Source organism: Meleagris gallopavo, chromosome 1 (genome assembly GCF_905368555.1).
Source record: "Meleagris gallopavo chromosome 1, MGAL_WU_HG_1.1, whole genome shotgun sequence".
In the NCBI taxonomy this organism is placed as follows: domain Eukaryota; kingdom Metazoa; phylum Chordata; class Aves; order Galliformes; family Phasianidae; genus Meleagris; species Meleagris gallopavo.
In genome coordinates this window covers 124,890,420-124,911,251 of record NC_139404.1, presented here as the reverse complement: position 1 = coordinate 124,911,251, position 20,832 = coordinate 124,890,420, and the positions used below count along the sequence as shown (strand labels likewise).

Below are 20,832 nucleotides of genomic sequence, written 5' to 3'. Positions count from 1 at the left end.
GATATTAAATGCATAATATCATAATTTCTAGTGGGATGAAAATCCCAGTTTTACCAGCTGCTAATGGCCTCTGGAGAGATTCAGGCTGATGAGATTTGTGATGTCAAACAGCTGCAGACAAAAATACGAAAAACAGTTGATACTAATTAAATAATGCAGATGTATATCTACAAATTTGAGACAAGCACAAAATTATCATGGTATTCTCTTGTACAATTTCTATGTGATATAAAATGCTATTTCACTGCCATACTTCTAAGTGCAAATAGAAACATACTAATCTGCAGATTTATATCTCAGACAGCAAAGAATGAAAACAACACAATATTTAATTAGCAATAAACTTCTGAAGCTTTTTTTTTAATGTGAAATCCATAACTGCAAAAAAGGTTATTTATTGAGTTCACCCAGCAATTGAAGGTGAACAGTTCACAGAAATGACACAATTATAGCCTCTTTTCTTGTGTATGAATTATCTCTAAGCAAGCTGTGAAATTTCAGTTTACCTGTAATTAAACATATTTGCTGAACAATTCTAAATCTGCAGTTTATTTGCAAAAGCTTTATATACAAATTGAATATTCAAAATTCAAGCTGCTTGATTAAGTCAGTAGGCACATAATATGTTTCTATCTCAGAAGCTTGGTTTTCATATCAAAAATCTGATATGAATCATTCAGAATTTGCTTTTTGCAAATACTCTTCAATAATACACTGAAATTCATCAAACCTTATTGTTAGTACCTCTACTCAACAGAATAATTACAGAAAGCAAACAATATCCAGCCAAAATTACTTAAATGTCTATGTACCTTTCCAGTGGAGGGAAATTTGATTGACAAAATGAACTTAATAGCATAAAAGAACAAACTATATTTGCTTACTCAACTTTTGAAGGAAGAATGATATTAACATATCTGCAATACATGTAAATCCCCTACACGTATATAAGTAACTTATATTGCTACTCCTACATATTTTTCTTAGAAAACTTGTCATTTATCTAAATTTTAAATACGAAGTGAAAGTATATTTACTTGTGGAGGCTGGATGTATTAGATTTTCTGAATCATTTTTAACACTAGTTTGGAAGATATATTTCTCAGCTGCTAAGCATTAATATGGGAAGCTGCTTACCTAAGATCTTTTTCAGTGCTACAGAAAATACTAAAAGAATAATTAAACCATTGCTTTGATGGGAGTTGCAGTGAATACAGATAATAAATATAAGGAGTTTATTCTCATGTCTTCATTGTCTTACTTTCTTTCCTTTTATTGGTAGCTTTATAGAACTAGAAAAGCCATAAAAACTCAATGCTAACTTAATGCTGTGACCTCTGATATTTTAATATTCATGTATTGTGTATCAAGGCATCATTTACATTAGATAATGAAGTGGAGATTGGGCAGAAAATGTATGTCTGAAAGACTTTCAGTAAAAAAAAGGATGAACACGTAGTTCTTTGCACAAAGCATTAGAAAATACTGTGATATTTATTATTAAAAATGCTGCTGAAAAGTTTATACATATGTGTCCAGCCATATATATCTTCTATCATTACTTAAGGCAAAAAAACAAAAGATCGCAAAACAATAACAGAAGAAACCATTAAACCCTGCGTGCCTCATAAGGTCAAGAATATAAGCCTGGGAAAGTACTTTTGTTTTTCTTTTACAGTTTTCAAAGTATATTTTGTTGTTATTATTATAGAATTCTAATAAGACCCTATAAATCTGTTCCCTCTATAAATCATATGTCAGTCCAGATGTATTTAATTATTAAATCAACTTGATTGCAATTACTTTTAAAAGCTAAAATCATTCACTTACAGGAACTTTTTTTTTTTACCCAAATGTCACAAGCCTGACACAGTACTGTACATATTGCTAGCAGAAGACAATTGGAAGTACTAAACAAATACTGTAATTCACATTACAAACATACCCAACTGATAATGATGCCAAGCATCAGTACCTTTTTCTTTTTTCTTTTTTTTTTTAAACTATTTTCTTTTTTTTTCTTTTTTTTTTTTTTTTTTTTTTTTTAATTATTATTTTAAGAATTATGAACTGCTTCATCTCGGCTGGGGCATCACATAGGTGGTGGAAATGGTCTGGTCTAGAGTCAGCATTAATCAATATTATGTGATGGATCAGTGAAAAAGGCAGTTTTCCATTTGCTACGACTTGTACTTTGGGCTTGTTGCTTCATCACATTCCAACCTGAGCATCCAGGTCAGGTAATAATACATTTATTACAGGTAAGGGATTATATCAGCCACATGTTGCATTTTTGTCATATTATTAACTTTCCTTTTATTTCTTTCCTTCAGAATCTACTTTACTGCATGCTATAACAAGGAGTTGTATTGACTTCAGTGAATCACTTTGTCACCTTTATTCACCAGAAGGACTATTCCAAGATGTCTTATTTAAAAAAAAAAAAAAAAAAAAAAAGTATTGAAAACAAAAAGAGGTACAAGGCATCCTGTGTCAGATTACTATGGGACATATGGTATTGATGCAGCTTAGTCATGAATGTATAATACAAAATACATCTGGGATAACCAAGTTCAAGTGCAGACCAATTTTGTTCAAATATCTTTGGTTACAATCTCTTGATGACGCAGTAAATTTCTAAGACAAAATACAAAGCAGTCTTCATCTGCAAGAACTTATTTTTAGCTTTTCACATTCAGTTCAGTTGTTTGAATCAAATTGCTAAGTTCCTTGTTTGATAGCACTGCAAGGCTCTTCCTGGTGAAGGAAGGACAGAAGGGAATAATCAGCTAGGAGTTTCGACTTTCCTGACAATAATATTATCTAGAATTTAAAATTACGTTCAGATGCATAACATCTGATGACTTTGCTTCTGTTTCCATAATTTTCACTAACAATGGCCCTGCTGCATAATAAAGCAGCAAAGTATTTTCTGACAGGAAGATTCTTTCCTCAAGTGCAAAACAGAATAGTGGGGAGAGAAGTTCTTTCAAATTTCACTTTTTCTTTAGTTTAGCAAAGCTGAAGAGGTATTTTCTCATCTGAGATCCCTCTGCAACTGCTGGTGAATACAGAGCTATGTTTGCTCAGAAAATGCTAACATAAACAGGGTCTTTTGTTGCTATTGTAAGGGCAAAAAACTCTTCCTAATTAATCTCAATAACCAAGAAGTACAAACTGGACTTTCGAACATATATTATTGGACATCTCTTGGTTCAGTTCAACAAGCTTATGATAGTAATTGTTTTTTTGTTTGTTTGTTTTGTATTATTTTCCATTTTCATATCCATTGCTGTGTTGCAATTTAACAAAAGCTAACACAAAATTAAATTATTAAAAAAAAAAAAAGTTTCAGAAAAGAACAGCAATCTCCTATGAATACTTTAACATGCACTAGTGTAACCTGTAAGAGAAAATATGCAGGTCACACAGACAACTTTATCCTCTGCATGACACCATGGCCTCATATAAATGAAATGTTAGAAAAACCTCATGTTTTTTGTTTACCACTAGTAATTAAGAAGAAAATCCTCCTTTGACCTTGGAGGGAACAGAGGTGATATGACTAATGTATATACACATAGGTCACAACTGAATGCACAATCTTTCTAAAAGCTCTTTTCAAACTGAAAACATCAATAAAAGCTTCTTTTTTTTTTTTTTTTTGTAGTTGTAGTTGTTTTTAAACGCACATCTATGTACATTTTTACAAAGTTTCTTTAAATATAGTTCAGGCTGGCAAGTCACCTCTGTGCACAGAACTATACGTATTTTACTGCATAGTCAGTCCTCTTCTTTTTTTTTTTTTTTTCCATTTTTGTTATTAATAATAAAATTCTATTTTCCCCATCTGGATTACAGCTTCATATGCTGGGTAAAAGCCCATGATGATGTCTTTGTTTCAACAAGGGCCATTCATCGTATGGCACATAAAGATTTTTTTATTTTATTTATTAAAAAGAAACCAAACAAACAAACAAAAAAAACCCAAACCAAAACAAAACCAAAAACAAAAAACCAAAACCAGAACATCTGTACAGTCAGTGGCTTCGTGTTCCAGAAGAGTCTGCTTTGCTCGATATGCTCAAAACATCATTTTAAGTGACTTCTTCTGGCCTCAACTTTCAATTAAAGGGGTTGAGATCTTAAAGCAGTATTGTAACAGCAATGTACACTTTTCACATTTCACAGGGTTTTTAGTTGATCTTTAACATCAGAGAGTTTCTTTGGGAAGGAACAGTAAGAAAATAATGTCTGTCCTTCTCTTTTACTTGTTTTTACTTAATATTTGGACAAGGTATTCAATGAATGGTATTATAACTTTTTTCTCTTCTTTTTTTTTTTTTTTTTCTTTCTTTCTTCCAGGTGGCTTGTGAGGGGGAAGGGCTGAGCTATACCCTAGTAGTTGAATGTCCATGGGGCAAATTCGTACTGTTTTGTCCTCCACTGAAGGTGTTGAAAGTATGCAAAGGCTGCATTCCTGTTAATGTATTTGGGATCATGGTTATGGTGTTGGGAGTCATGAGTGGAATGTCGTCTGGAGACCTTCTCAAAGTAAGCGTGTAGTCAGGTGGACAGGTTAGTCTCAGCGTGTCATGGGCCTGCAGTGATTCACACTCATGGTCATGTTCCAGCTGTTTCATCTGCAATGACATAATCTCTTCATTTTGTATGTGTGCGATATCATTGGTTGTGTTCCTCTGGGGGCTAGGGCGCCTGTGAGTCTCGTGACGCCGCTTGTCTTTCTTGTAATATAGTGCAGCAAAAGCTAAAATATTGAGGAACAGCAAGGATGCTCCCACAGCAATGGTGACGCTCAGCTCAGTGGAGTAATCTCGCTTGTTTTCTATCAGAACTGTTGTATCCTCAGGAGCTGTTTTATGAGTGTCTTTTGAATGTTTGGGATTGTTGGCAGGTGTCATTGCTGGGCGTTTGGTGGCTGGCCATAATTTACCAGGAGAGCGTCGGGTAACATAAGGAAATGATGTCATGTCAGGAGGGGGTACTTTAGTTGTTGTGGAAACATACTGAAAAATTTCATTCAGGTTGTGAAGGTGTGGCACAAGCTCCAACCAGAAAGCAACTTTTGTTGCTCGGTAGTGATCACGAACTCGGGGTTTCAGGCCAATATGCAGATAAAGCTGATCTTTAGGATTGTATTTGGACCAGGCTACTTCTTCAAAGCGGTTTGGTTTTGTGTGGATGAACTTTGTGTCTTGTGGAACAGGCTGGTTTGGATCTCTACAAAAATAAAAAGCAATGTTATAGTCATTTTAGAGCAGCAATAACAACAACAAAACTCTGCCCCTTAGTTAAGGATTAATCCTACACTTAACCCAAAAAGAGAAGATTGGAAAACTTCCCAACATTTACACTGCATATTATTAGTTAAACAAAAGTCTAAATACTTACTGTACAAGGTACAACAATTCTTTCTTGAATGAAAACAAACAAACAAACAAAAAGGATGTGTTTCAGTTACCAAAAGCTCATCTGAAGTTTTGTGAAGCAGTCACATACATTAAAGTAGTCTTAAAGAAGTATTATCTTCTCCCATAGTTCGTAAAGGGTTAGGCTCAGATCTTCTCAAGATTTGACATCAACATTCTCAGTTACTATACCACTACTTCCACTGTTGTAATTACGTATCTAATCTCTATGAAAATGTTGAAAATGCATGTGATCATGAAAATTTGTAATGAATGTATGTTACACAGAGCTTCAAAACACAAAGTATCAAAGCTAATACAGGTAATTGGGTACAACTTGTCCCTGTGTTCCTTTACTGAGCTATTAATACTCCTTTGTTCATATATCTACTGTGGGATAAAGCCTTTGAACTATTTCTCTGCCACAAATCATTCCATAATTTGCATTTTGCATTGAGTGTTCAGTGCACAAGGAACTATATATGGGTTTAGGAGCCGTAGTTTTGTCCCAGCTCCTATGGATAAGACCTACATTAGCTGACAAGTTTTATATTAGTTAACTAAGTAGTAGCATTTAAAAACAACTGCAATTAAATATTTGAATTCAAAAATTTTTATTATCTTTTTGTTATTGTACTGAACTTTAATTAACCCAAATATTTTACTGCAGTTATGTTTCCTCTATCTTTTCTCTCATTTTTTTCTTTCATGAAGATTCAAAATGAAGACAAGTCTGTAAAAGTCTGTAGCACAATAGGCATTTAAATGTGGTTAATGTACACATATAATTTTGGCAAGCCTTACTTAGATAAATATAACTTTGTCTGGGCGTGAACAAATAAAGAGTTTAAAATAAATCTATTAGTTTACTATTATGACCTACATTAGTTTTAATCTTCTCTAGAAGTAAAGCATATTTTCAGAAACTTTGTGATATATTTTACTGAGAGCATATGATTCATTTTCTGTGCATTGCTCTGAAAACTTTCCATTCTCCTTTCCATTCCCATATGCATTAGTTTATTTCCAGTGAAAATGATTCTAATATTTTCTTTTTCTTCCAATATACTGTTATGAATGTTATGGGAATATGAAGAACTACTGTTACATATTTTAAAGCATTATTTTTTCATTTCTGTTTCCAAAGGCTCATGAGCATGATTGCTGAATTTAGTGCACCTTTGTTGTTTGTAAGGATCTATTCCTTAACCGTTCTCAAAATGGACTGGTAATTTAGCTTTAATAATCTTGTGATTCTTTCATTTCTCTGTTTACCTGAAATATTTTTTCCTTTTTCAAGTTGAAGAAATAATTCATTTTCTGCATAATTTTCATACTTTGCTTTGTTTATGTATGTGGGTTTCCATATTATACTGGATAAAGTATTTCCCATCTCAATAGGATATAGACTAAAAATTCAAGAATGGTAGCTATTTATTATTATTATTATTATTATTATTTTATATAAATTCTGTAAATTCTGAAAATAGTAATTTATTATTAATTACTCACTGTGGCTGAAGCTCAAAAAAAATATCAATTTCCAAGTACTGAGGCATTTGATTTTAATATACTGATACTTTGAGGGATTCTAACATGCTTTTAAGAAGGAAATGAAAGTATTTCTTTTATTCCCAAAGAGCACAGTGAAGGATTTAGCAAATTCAAAAGGGAAGATATTGGCCTAACACAATATATCTGCCACAGCGCATTTGGGCTCAACAAATAAATTCTAAAACAAACAAAATCAAATAATAATCAACATGATTATTAAAATGCAAAGCATTTTTCTTTCAGACACTCAAAATCCTGGAAGAGTTACAGCTAAAATCCCCCTTGTATACTTCCCTCTTGCTGTTCTGATTCAGAACAGACTCTCAGACTCACAGACTCTGGAAAGGATCCTACATAAGACGTAAATTAAACTACTCATGTAAATGAGTTGTACTTCATTCATAGTAGAGGAGATGAAGAAGTTCAGTAGTTCAGCTAACTGCACTTTGTTTCTAATCCCTTCCCTCTTCTCGTGAATAGATTACAAAAGAGGAAGGACGAATCCAGGACTCACTGAAGGTAAAAGGAAGTTGACCTTTATCAAAACCGAAATTACCAAAATGTTTAGACTTTTTTTTTAGTGTCCATATACAAATAATGCAGATAATGATTTTAGCAAGTAACTTTCTGAAATGAACATTCTTCTTTTAAAAACTTCTTTTAAAATGTTTCCAGTATTGTGGATAGCCATAAAATATAGATGTACAAAGCCTGCTTCAAAAATAATGCCTTTTATTTTATCATATTGGCTTAAAATATCAGTAGTAGATGATGGTGGTATGGCAGCAGAGGGACAGTCTGACAAAATGGATTCTGACATGGCATGTCATTGAATTCCTCCATGCAGAAAAAATGGTACATATTGACACTCATTGACGCTTACTGAATGTTTCTGGAGACCAAACAGTGGATGTGAACACAGTGAAATGCTGGGTGGTACATTTCAGCCGTGGTGATAGCAGTGTGAAAGGCAAGCCATGTTCTGGATGGTTAAGCACAACTGTCACGCTACAAAATGAATAGCATTCCAATCAGCTCATCACATTACTCAGAGTGGTGATGTTGAAAAAGAGTGTTTTGTAGCTGAGAATTTGCTAGTGTTACTGTGCTCTTTGCATCTGTTGTAGTTTCCATGGAAATAAACAAGAGGCATTAGTTTTGGAGTGACCTATGTAGATACTGTCTTTTCTCCTATCCAATTAGCTGTTCAAAAAACTTTTAATCTACAACATTAACTATAACTTCCATTTTCCTTTTTTTTAGCCTCTCACGTCACTTTTTTTAGCCTCAACGGTGTTTTTGGGCTCTCATGTGGCTCCAGTGTGTAGTTACAGAACAAAAGGAGTTTTCTTAAAAAACACATTCTAATTATGATGATAAAAATATAATCTGAATACTTTTTCAGTTCTATACTTTTTCATGTAACAAATCTCACAGTGCATAGCTTGGTTCCCATTCTCACTGGTTGATAGGGAGGAATATTTTTGTTAGGATATTTTGTTTGTTTTTCTTATTCATCCTATTGCTAAAACAACACTTATGCTTACTGTTGCTCTTTTTTTCCTCCGTTGATTTGTTTTCATAATGTATAGAGTTCAGATTAAACAGATTCTACCCCTGAAAACGTTCCCGTCATGAAATGCATGAACTTGTCTGAAATATACATGACAATCTTTCTTATTTTATCTTACATTTTTAATTAACATGCAAAATTATCTGACTTCACTTATCACTTTCTTTTCCCCACTTTCAACCTGCACTGCTTTTCTCAGTTTAACACGTTGCAGTTTATTGTCATTAAATTCTCACCTTATGGGCTACAAATGTATTTTTTTTTTTCTCAAGTGCTATGAAGTAAATGTGTCTGCAATAAATGCTGACTGAAGAGTAGCACACATTCCTGTTCACAAGAATTAGTAGGTTACATGTAGGGCAAATGAGGAAACTCTATTTCATATCTCGTAATGTTGGCACCAGAAGAATTTTGAGAAATGTTAGGAAATTTTCTCTTATCCAGAATTCCAAATAGCATGTTGAAATGACATTTTTCTTTTATGTAATTTTGCAAGAGCACTAACTATTAGTTACCATAATGGAATTGTTACATTAATGCATTTCATTTTTGGTGTCATCTTTTCACTTCGTCAGAGAGTAAAATGTCTTGACAGTTACACAATGAGTCTGCTTCCAAGCCACTGAAAGGCCTACTGGTAATTTATTTTCCTTAAGCAGTCTTCTTTAATACATACTAACACACACACACACACAAAAAAAACCCAAAAAACCAAAAAACCAAAAAACCAAAAACAAAACCCTCTGTAGAGTTTCTTCACGCTTTCCCTGATTTTTCAAGTTATTTTAATAATAATAATGGTGTTGACATTCCTCTCTGAAACATTGCTACACAATCATGGTTTTGTCCACATCTCCTTCCCTCACTTTTACCTGTACCCACTGTTGCCATACTTCCAATCAGCTATGAGCTACTGAGGAAAGCAATGCATAAATACTCTGTTTCATCTGACCAACAGACTTGCTATTGAAAACCGTTATTCCTTCAGAGAAAAACATTGAAAGAAATGCAAGGTTCATAAAGTAGTTCAGAGGATTGATTTGAAAATACATTTATTCTTTGTAAGTTTAATTACATCTTCCTTTAAAAAGCCAAACTGAATAGATATCCTTAATAACTCAGTTAACATTTTCCTTCAGAATCAGTGACAGTAAAATAATTCAGGAGTATTCCTCTGAATTACAAAGAAATTCAGGATTCGTTCTTTTGGCCTATATCTTTTCCACAGCTGACTTGAGAAGAGATGGATAAGTGTGGACAAAGATTCAGAGTACTTTAACTACTCAAAAGAGGGTAATTTTTAGAAACCTGATAAATGTCTCTGAGAACATAGTTTCATATCCACTTTGTGAAACTGCAAATCCTTCTTCACAAGAGTGTCACTTTCAGAGTAACCATTAAGGGCTGGCACACATCCCCTCACATCATCCTCACTCCCTCTGCTGATGTATCTGCGAGTAGTATAACACAGCCCTAACTAACAGAACATTTGTGCATACAAAATTACAATTTCTATTAGGATAGTACTACTGACAGCGGACTGAAGCTTTAAGTGCACCTCTTAATGAAGCTCTCACATATAATTTTCCACACAGTGGAATCAAAAGCTATATATTCATGCAATTTTTATATCCCAAATCTAGTTTATCTCACCTGCTCTGTCACTATTTCTAGACTAAGCTAGAAACAAGGTTTTGAAAAGACTAAGACATGAGTTCATAATTGGGTGATGGTAAGTGTAGATTGCTGAAATTAGCTATCAAGTAGAAACAGCTGCAAACTGCTTGCAACTACGAGTAATAGTGGCAGTTGGGGCTGAAAGAAACTGCTTAAAAATTGTTTAGATGCAACTTATTGTACAGAGAATAATCATAAAGAAATTGCTACTAACAGTGGGAATACGGAGATCTCTGTAGTAATTCCATTCTTGCACATTTGCAAGAACCGCATGTCGTCTATGTACACACAACACTTAATCCGTACAAAAACAAAATCATGATAAAATACTCTTTTTGAATGTGCACTACAGTCAACATGTGGCATTATTTGTCCATAAGCCAAGCTTTCACCAGTTTGTCTACCCCAATCATCCAACTGATGTCTTATTGTTTCCACATACATCTAAATATTTCACAGTTCATTTGCTTTTGCTTCAGTGCTATGGCATTTTTGCATTCAAAAGGACCTGGTTGTCTAAAATGCAATACAGCAAGAGTATTCTTTTGCTTTGTAAAGTGAGCTGAAATATTTGTGTTTTAACTAATAATCAAGGTTTTTGTTATGACTGCAAAATGTTTCTGCCTTGAACATCATCTTGATATGTTAAAGATTGTGAAGAGCTGTATGTTTCACAATGGGCATCTCTGAATTTTTCTTTCACTGCACTGCAGTAAAGCTGCAATTTTCAGAGTCCAATCCTGCCACTAAGCATGGAAAGATTTACAGCACCATTGTGCCATAATATCTTTGTTCAGTACTGAAGACTCAAGGTCAACAAAAAAGCCCTTGCAGTACAAGTAAAATACCACAACAGTATTTAGAGGAATGATGTAGAAAACAGAGAAATTATTAATAGCACTCACAGATTAAGCTGCTTTGAGGTTTTTTTTTTTCTCCTTGATGTCTACAATTCTTTTTCTGCAAAATATTGATGTACTGTTTTGTAAGCAGAATTAACTTGAATTTTTAACCTTCTGAAAGCAAAATTTATATTTGAGCCTTTTCTTCATCCCAGCCCACTATTCATTATGGCCATTACAGCCTACAGTGGGAAAAAAAAAAATCTTTCCAGTGTCTGCCTTTCTGATTCCCTTTTTCTCTGAGCTCCCATTCCTATGAAGGTCACTAAAAAGAAAACAACTTCCTTACTTTTCTAAGACATAAGCTCTATCTGCCTGACTGTTCTTTCTTCTGGTAGAATACATTTCCTCTGATTTTTCAGTATCTTAGTGAGCTGCTTTATCTCTAAAAAAGTCTTTTTCTTAATAATTGCCCTATTTTTGAATCAAAAATACAGTGCATTATTCTTCTCACTGAGCTACTGAAAGAAAATAGTTTGCAGGAACACACTAATTAAAAATCTATTAAATATGAATAAGCCCCAGTTACATAGTGCCTCACACATACTACACAGTTCTATAATCGTAAGTCACAATACGGGCTTGGAGCCACTGCTATGGTAATTTGACTATTTTAGGAGCGTGTTATCAACAAGAAGGAATGCTAGAGGTCAAACTTACCCAGTTTTGGCGAAGTTTGTCCAGTATGTCATAACAACTGCACTGAGCATGACATCATTCTTGGAAAAGTTACAGTTGAACAATTCTGTTGGGCCAATCATAGGAATGCCAAACACATAAGGGACTTCATCACCATGAGCTGAATCAGCCCAGCTTGGTTTCATTTCACTTTGGCAGTGGTGATAAAATGCATAGAAATATGTTGGAGATCCATACTGGGCATGCAGATCAGCAGTGGCAACAGCAGGAGCAACCCACTGGTGGTCAGTAAAAAGTGCTACCAGGGTCTTTCGTCTTGTTTCAGGGTTTTCCTTGTCTGCCCAGTCCGTATACATGAATTTAATGGTCTCTCGGAGTGTATCTTTTCCTTCTGGATAACCATATAGATTGTCCACAAAATTGGAGACAGAAAAGTCAAAATCATTGGGAGAAACACCATCTTCATTGTCTACAATGCCATCCACAAATTTTAAACCTTCCCCTTGATTCACACCCAGCATTATATCATAGTTAAGGAATTCGCCTTGCTCCATGAGAATCTGAGGGTCATCTGGAATCACATCTCCATCTATCACAGGGCCAAAGGCAATGTGGTACGTGGCTGGAGTGATGGTCTGTTGAATGAGTTCTTTGTAGTTCTTATTCCTAAGGCATTCAACCAAATCAGTGGTATCCAGCATGTCGCAGCCGACTTTATCTGCCAATATCCGAGTGTACTTGGCAGGCTGATAGTTCACTGCCCAGCTGGACAGGGCTGTTCCACTCTGTATGATTGCCTTTTGGAACAAACCTGCAGGTGCAAATTGTTTAAATGCAAATCAAATTATATTAAAAATAAAATAAAATTAAAAGCAGCTTTCACTAAGCAAAGAATGCTTTTGACTAAAGAACGCATATTCCTATATTTCAATTCAGTTTGCATATAATTTTCTCACTATTTCCTTTTTACAGTGCCTGTAATAGGCTATTAATTTAGATCTCTCTTGTTCTAATTTCTCACATAGAGAAAGAATTAAGGTTTCAGATTATTGTTTCAAGAATAAAACTCATGCTTGTACTGCAGTTTTCTTTTTCTTTAATGGAAGTTCCCTGATTTTAGCACAGTGGTAGTGCTGTAAAATTTTTCTGTAAAGGAGTGGCAGCTACAAGCAATCATATCCTCTTTGCCATGTTGATGACTCTCATAAATGCACTCTTCAGTAGTTTAAAGGTCAAACAAAAATTACACACTCTCATTTCTTTCACAGAAGCCATGCATCATTTAATACCAAAAAAATGTGCTCTGCTAAAATCAATTTAATAAGCTTAAGCCCTCTCCTCTGACATCATTTTTCATTACCACCTTGAAGAATATATACATAAAGAGCACACATACATATACATATATATATATACACACATATGATTGTGTGTAGTGTAAGTACTACCTATATGGTGAATTAAAATATGTTTGCATGTTTTGGAAGAATATAAGACAAAAATAAATAGTTCCTTGTGGTTGTTTTAGATGTATTAATATACAAAGCAAACAGAGACTAGGACTGAAGAGCTTCTTTGTGACAACAAAGCACTGAAAAGCAACTGGAGCTTACTGGAAGATCTGCCTCACCTCCTCTTTCCTAGTAAAGTCAGTAAAAAGACCCATTGTATACTTAAATTAAAATGCACGGGCCTCTTCTGCACAAGATTTCTACAGTCAAACTCTTGAAACACCAAAGACAGCAAGAGCTACAAAAGGATTTGAAGACCTTGAAGTATTTACAAGGAAAAATGACTGAGACCAATAAGCCTTTGGTGATAACAACTTACTGCACATATCACAAAATTTCATTGGTTATGCTTTCCATTGTTCCATCTGCTTGTTTTTGGCAGGGCTTACTCAACTGTTACTTACTGCATGTTATTGTGTTACTACCCTAAATTGTCAGAAATAATTCTATGTACTTCCAAATAGCATGTGTTTACCAGCAATCCTTCTACAATGGCTTGCTAGGGCTGAGCCTTCTTCTGTATATTTCTGTATGATAGGAGTAGCATGGTGTTATGAATATGATAGATATTTAGTTGTATTAGGCTTTTTTGACAAGATTATCAGTTCAGGAAGGATACCGTTGTGGGAGGGACCCATATAGAGCAGGGTCTGAGAGTGGCCATGGAGGGGTGGAAAGGATGAAGCATTATGAAATGACTACAGTCTCCATTCTTCATTCTCCTGTGTTGCTCAGGGGGAGGAGGCAGAATAGAATGGATGAGGAGAAGGTGTTTTTTCAGTTTCTCACTGCTCTAGTCTGTTATTAGTAAAATACAATAAATTGTATTAGTCTACTTATGACATTAGTCTACTTATGTGGCCTGAGAAGGTAATTGGTGAGTGATCTCCCTGTCCTTATTCCAACACATAACCTTTTTTATCATATCTTCTCTCTGTCTTCATTTGAGGAGTGTGAGCGAGAGTGGTGCAGTGGAGCATAGTTTCCCACAGTGTGAAACCACAGCTTTTTTTTTTTTTGTCTTCTATTATAATTTTTTTTGCATTGTTCGTGTTACCAATAGGTATCTGTGAGGGCTACACTGAAAATAATGCTTCCAATTTTATTATATTAGCATTACTTTCAGAGAAAATTATGTACATGGTACTAGTTCTATACATTCGTTATATTTTGCTGGGGTTTTTTGTTTGTCTGTTTGTTTGTTTGTTTTTCAGGGTAGAAATTCTGCCAAAATCTTAAAAACTCTGTGTAGGATCCCATAATAACTGTGGGGAGTTATGTAAAATTTTTGAGTAAGTTTGAGTTATGTTGTTAGAAATAATCTAAATACATATTGAGAGGGTAGACAAGAATGTTTATGTTGCCAAATACAAAACTAGAACAATAAATAGTGGGTATTTTACAAAAATTACAGATGTAGTATAGTTCTGTCTACTTGATATGGCTATTTTTTTTTTTATATATATATATATATTCTGCTTTATTTTGCTTAGTTTTACAAAAGATTACAGAAGAATCATTTTTCCATTACTGTATGCTTTGTTCAGAAGATACTTACCTTCTGAATAGTGAGAGAGTGTCAGAAGACTGACACAGGAAGCTCCTGCCCCAGATCCAAAAATAGTAACTCTTTTTGGGTCTCCTCCAAAAGATCCAATATTTTCTTCAATCCAACGCAAAGCTTGGATTTGGTCAAGCAATCCGTAATTGCCTTTTGCAGCTTGGTCCCCAGTACTTAAAAAACCTATAAGGCAAAAAGGGATAATTTTAGTTCACCAGACACAGAATTGGCTGCAGGATATCCACACATTCACAAAGCATACTTTCATATTTTCATCTTCTGGGCTATTTTTTTCCCCTTTTTTAAAAGGTTACAGTCCTAGTTAAATGTCTCCAGCACAGGCAGTAGAAATAATTCTGTACACTGTTTGATTTTGGTTTGTTTTTCTCTGCTGCAAAGGTTTTATTTGTGCAAAATCATTATTTTTCTGAAATAACACCGTATCAGTGAAAATATACAGACTGAAGATATGAAACGTTTAAAGTTGTATGTTATTACGGTACAAAAGCTTAGGAAATTGTTTTTCGATAAAGACAACACACAGCAGTAAATCATACACCAAATCTTCCACTAAGAGCAATGCTCCCTAACACATTCATTTAAATGCTTCCTAACCTGGACCAGCATTCGCCTGACCTACATAGCTCTACAAATCATTCTACTTTTGATAAGAATGGACATGCTCAGAAATAGAAAATAATGAAGAAAATAGTAAAAGGAACAGGAAACAATGACAAAAAAATCACACTCAAATCTTTCAAAGGGTTTTTATTAGGAAGACAGCAAGTAAACTGTGAACAATTCAGCCATTAGTAGGGAGATTTTATCTGAACTATTCAGGTTTTGTTTCTTTTCTTGGAAACTTCAGGAAAAACTGTGCTGCTGTTTTTTGTTCCTGTACTGCAGTTATCAGATTTTAGAAACAAAGAACAACACATTTGCTTCTTGTCTTGCTGCTTAGAACGAAATGACCAAAAGACTAGGACCAAGATTAATTTGTTTTTCTGAAACCAACTAATGTGAAACATTAGCCACGCTGCCTATCATTCACAGACTAGACCTTGTGTTACATCACAATTACCACATCAAGTCATGTACTTACGCTTACACTCTTTAACTCCCACAGACTTTCACTGACAGACAACTGGAAGTCAGTAGTCTATAAGAAATACCTTACATGAAATGTCTTACGAGAAATACCTTACATACCAAATATCAAATGGATATTGTCAGGTGGACATCACTGAGTTAGGCTCCGCTGGCAACTACATGTCAAGTCAAAACAAGGGACTCAGTTACTAACATTTACAAGCTATCATTTCAGAAAATTATCCAGAAGGAGGCCTCACAACTCAGGAGATCTAGAGTCCCAGAGCAGTTTGAAAGTGAGATTAACCATCTGCAGCCTTGAGCCACTTCAGCCTGCTATGCCAATGTCTTCTGGTCTGTTGGGGAAGGAGACCTAAGACCCCAAGGAAAAAAGTCCTTGTGGTACATACAAATACTGGCAAAGAGAAACAGATTTCTTTGTACTGTTTGTAGGTATTTTTCAGTGACAGGAAGGAAGGAAGTTCACTAAGTTTGAGTAACTAAATGACTGAAAATGGAGGAAGTGGAAAAGAAGGTGAAAGAAAATAAGAAATCATATGTATTGAACATTCACAGATGCATTTCCATAACGTTTTCTATGATAAAATTTCTAAAATGAGATGCAAATCCAGCCTCAGTATATAAAAGTAATGCCACATAAAGAACTAAACTCTAAATTTATAGCATCACATAGACTACATTATGGTGACATAAATTTCTACATGTAAGATCAGCCATAAATGAATGAAAAGAATTACTTTTCATATAAAAAAATCATATTTAATTAGCAACTTTAATTGATATTTAATGTCAATAAATGTTTCATTTGTTCTTTATTTCTTTTCAAAAAAACATTTTATACAATTACAGTAACATGAATCATAACTTTATGGCTAAATAGCATTTGATATGGCTTTCATATAAAACAACAACAAAAATTTATAGTAGTGAGAAGCAAGGGAGGGAGAACTGCAGTAACATCTTCTTTCTCTTCCATACCAAAGAGGAAAAAGGAGGAAACACACTGTTAATCTATCTATCTATCTATCTATCTATCTATCTATCTATCTATCTATCTAACAACTGTCTTCTTTTTCACATGCCTTTATTATCTGTCAAAGAAAGAATAACCCCTTGCTGACTTTGTTTGTTGCAGTTTACCTCCATTTTCTATAATATTTTATAGTTAAGCTTTTATTCAATCTGAACTATGACCTCCCTGAGAGAAAGTGACTGTTGTAACCTTTAAAGCAGCACAGTAATTAATATTCAGATCCTAAACACGTTTCAGCTCTTCTAGCAGTATCAAGATAAAGCTGGTTGATATTTGTGATTTTGAATTCTTTCCAAATGAACTAAAAAGTGACTGAGTAAAACTGCAGTCAATGCAGATATGATGTTAGACAAATTAAGATTTTTGTTTGTTTGTTTCAACAGTTCTCTAATGATTCTTACTAATTGCAAGAGAAATTTTTCTTAATTTAAAAACTAAGCATCAAGATAAAGTGTCAGCCCCACATGACAAAAACTGGAATCATAAGTCTGTCTTTTCTTGATGAGGATATATTTTCTTTCATGTTCTGTATACTGGATCAAATTTTTTGTTCAAAGCCATTTCAGGCAAGGAGTAACTATTTGCCCAGAAATATGCAACACTAACAGATTTTTATTTTTTATTATTTTCCTGTAACTACTATGAACATTTCAGAACACTTTATTTGTATGTGACTCTTATGTCCTAAACAATCAGGAATGCAGATTTACTTTTAGATTATACTTTGTGCCTTGTAAGCACATATTTTTAAGTGCAGTAAGAATATTTCCCATTTTTTTGTATGGTACAACTTATAGGACAATCTGTGAACTGAAAATCCATGGATTAGGACTTTAATAGGACACAGAAGCCCTTCTCACTATCCTAATGCAATAAAGAAAGGAAGGCAAGTGCTTAATATAGACAACAAATAACAATTTTTCCTTTTCACCAGAAAATAATGAACCAGAAACACATTGGCTGTAATACTCAGTTCTTGACTTTATAAACCTGTTTTCCTTTAAATAACAATACAATGATTGGGAAGGACATCCACATGGATCTCCTCCCACAAAAAGCCACAAACAACAACAGCTGAGAAAGAGGAATCTGAGCACAACACGTGTGAGTGAAATGTCCCAAACATTTTTAGGGGATATTTGTTCCAAACTGATTAACCATGCCAGGAGAGCAAGAACGCCACCAGCTGAACAGAGCAGCACTCAGGGATTAAGAGTCTTTGGAAACAAAGAACCATCAGTCTGGAGAGAAGTACAAAAGAGGCATGAAAATTTAGAAAAGTGCAGGAGATAGTAATGATCCTGAAGTTTTCTTTGAAAGTGTGCCAATGATCTGAATTACAGAGCAAGCATGGGCACAGGATCAAAATAATAAGACTTTTAGTCACATGATTTTCATTTGCAAAGAGCAAGCTAATGTGAAGTTAAATTTCAGCAGTGGATCTTGTCCAGATATACAAATATTTCTGCAAAATATTTCATTTACAATAAATATGATATTGGAATTTAATGAATTCTAAAATTTTGACAATAAATTTTGCAAACTGAAAGTTATACAATGGTTTATGGGCATAGAATAGATAGTTTATATAGTAAATAGAGATAGTAAACTAGAGGATAAGTTAGATAGTAAATAGAGGACAATAGCATGAGTATCTCAAAGAAGAAACAATCATAACTGACACCCTTATGCCACGTAGCACTCAGGTGAAATAAGGTACGAAAGGGTGTATAGATCATTGTTAACTTTAGCTACCCAAAAGCTTTGTGTCTAATCTAATATTATGAGCACTATCCTAACATATAGTATGTGAAAAACAAAACAAAACACTCTCCAAAAACAGCTTCAGATTTTTACACAGCTGAATTTGAATGGATAGAATTGCCATAAAAAATTTTTTATCCAGGCAGACAACGGTAGATGATCAGCTTACACTGAGACCAACATTTTAGGCAAGTTTGGATGAAATCAGCCCTACGCAGAGAATGAAACTAGTACTGGTAGCTCCCGGAGCTCAGGACAGCCTGGCAAAGGGGCAGACTCTGTTCTGCCTTCTATGAAAACACTGGGTGACTCCTCTGACTTCACTGCATTCCTGGACTGAAGCACCAGAAATGTTAATTTGTTTCCATTTAAGGGTATTTGAATAACCTTACTGCCATTTGCTCTGAAGCAAGTGGGCATACTATTGCCATGAGTACAAAATTCACTTTAAAAGAACAGACAAATATATTCTTAGATAAAGGAGGAAAAATCATGAAGTTAAATACAGTGAGTTGTGTTCTGAGAGCTTTAGAGATAAAATGCCATCTCCAAAATAATCAAAATCCTGCAGCAATTTGCATTTATTTATTCCTATGAACTGATTTCCCATGCTTTTAAGTCATTCCAAAAATAAAACATTATGACGACTTTCCTTTTCCATTTCCCGGGCAGTATTACCCAGGATTATATCATTGAGGGGAAAATCCATTCTTCATCTTCATATTTGGTCCTTGGACCTAATCCATATCAAATCAATTTCATGGCTGGCTGAAAGCCTAAATTTTGACTATGAGTGTTCTTCCATTGATTTTTTTTTTTTTTCCCCTTCAGTTCTTCTTCTCTGTTCTTTTATTGTCTTTCTTTATTCATTTATAATTTTTATTTTCTTTTTCATCCTAAGCAATGGAACAAGACACTAGGCACTGAGCTAGTGAACTGTGTTTAAATTTTTTTCTATTCATTCCTTACTCATCCCTTACACATCAGTCAGCAAAGATATTTGAATTTCAATGTCAACACCAGCTGCAAAGGAAGGTTTCCATAACAAAGGCATTCAAATAAAGAGTAATTTGCCTGCTCTAAATGAAGAGCAGCACAATGCTAACAACTATCAAGAACACTGGTACAATGTGACATTTTTCAAATAAAGTAAATATTACTTCACGTCTTTTACTTTCTGAATTTAAACATGAGCTGCTCTATGGTTATTTTATTCTCATCTTACTGACATTTGACATACACAACCTTGTAGTTGCATATATCATTGTCTGTAGCCTATGCCAGGGTGTAATAGACTGTATGTTGTTAGAAAGCTAAGAGGAAGGTAAGGAAGCTAGTAAAACTAGAAATTGAAAAGATTGTCCTGGTATGATTTTGTGCAGGTTGTCTTTGTGTAACAAAACAGCAACAATTTTATTTTTTTCTCAAGAATCAGTGCTTTGCACTACTCAAGTAACTCTTAGAAAACATTTTTGTAAAATTTGTAAAAAACAAAAATTTGTACTACAATTAGTATACAATCTTCCAGTGGAAAAAGACAGGATCTAGTATGTGAAAGCCATATTTTCTTTCTGTTTCAAAATAGTATCAAAATTCACAAAGGTAATTCAGTACTGGCAAATGACACCAATTTTTTAAGATGTAAAAGAATTCACATATGAGGAAACTAACCAGTTTATTTGACTTTTACCACACTTGATGGAGAATAATATAAAAATCAAAGATTAAATTTCATTCTGTCACACTATTAGCTAATAAAAGAAATTTCACAAGTGCATCCTAAAATGAGACACAATCTTCACAGCAAATTAATATTTTTCCCCTTTTGCACTTTACATATTTTCTTAAAACCAAAATATTCAATTTCTAAGCTGATGATGTTGCCCTTACATAAAATCTAATGCTAAACTCAACAAGATGCATTGAACAGCCAAGATATCATAATGAAAAATTAATCACCAGGAAACATATACAAAATAAACAAGTTAGCACACTTTGATCTATTTCTTTGATTCTTTCTAAACCCTATTTCATTTTAAATTTCTTTTGTCTTTTTGCCTCTTCACAACTGCTGCCCAG

The 20,832-nt window shown here is 34.1% G+C and overlaps 1 protein-coding gene across 5 annotated transcripts in view; it reads right to left on the bottom strand.

Moving 5' to 3' along the window:
- Positions 1 to 339: 339 nt before the first annotated feature.
- NLGN4X (neuroligin 4 X-linked) overlaps positions 340 to 20,832 on the bottom strand; it is a 166,654-nt gene continuing 146,161 nt past the window's right edge. For all 5 annotated transcript variants that reach the window (XM_085212802.1, XM_085212770.1, XM_031557517.2 and 2 more), the window contains 3 exons: positions 14,844 to 15,029; positions 11,796 to 12,585; positions 340 to 5,241 (listed from right to left, as the gene is read on the bottom strand). In XM_085212802.1, the coding sequence (XP_085068928.1) occupies positions 4,392 to 5,241; positions 11,796 to 12,585; positions 14,844 to 15,029 (1,826 nt within the window). In that variant the 3' untranslated portion in view covers positions 340 to 4,391. The remainder of the gene's footprint in view (positions 5,242 to 11,795; positions 12,586 to 14,843; positions 15,030 to 20,832) is intronic.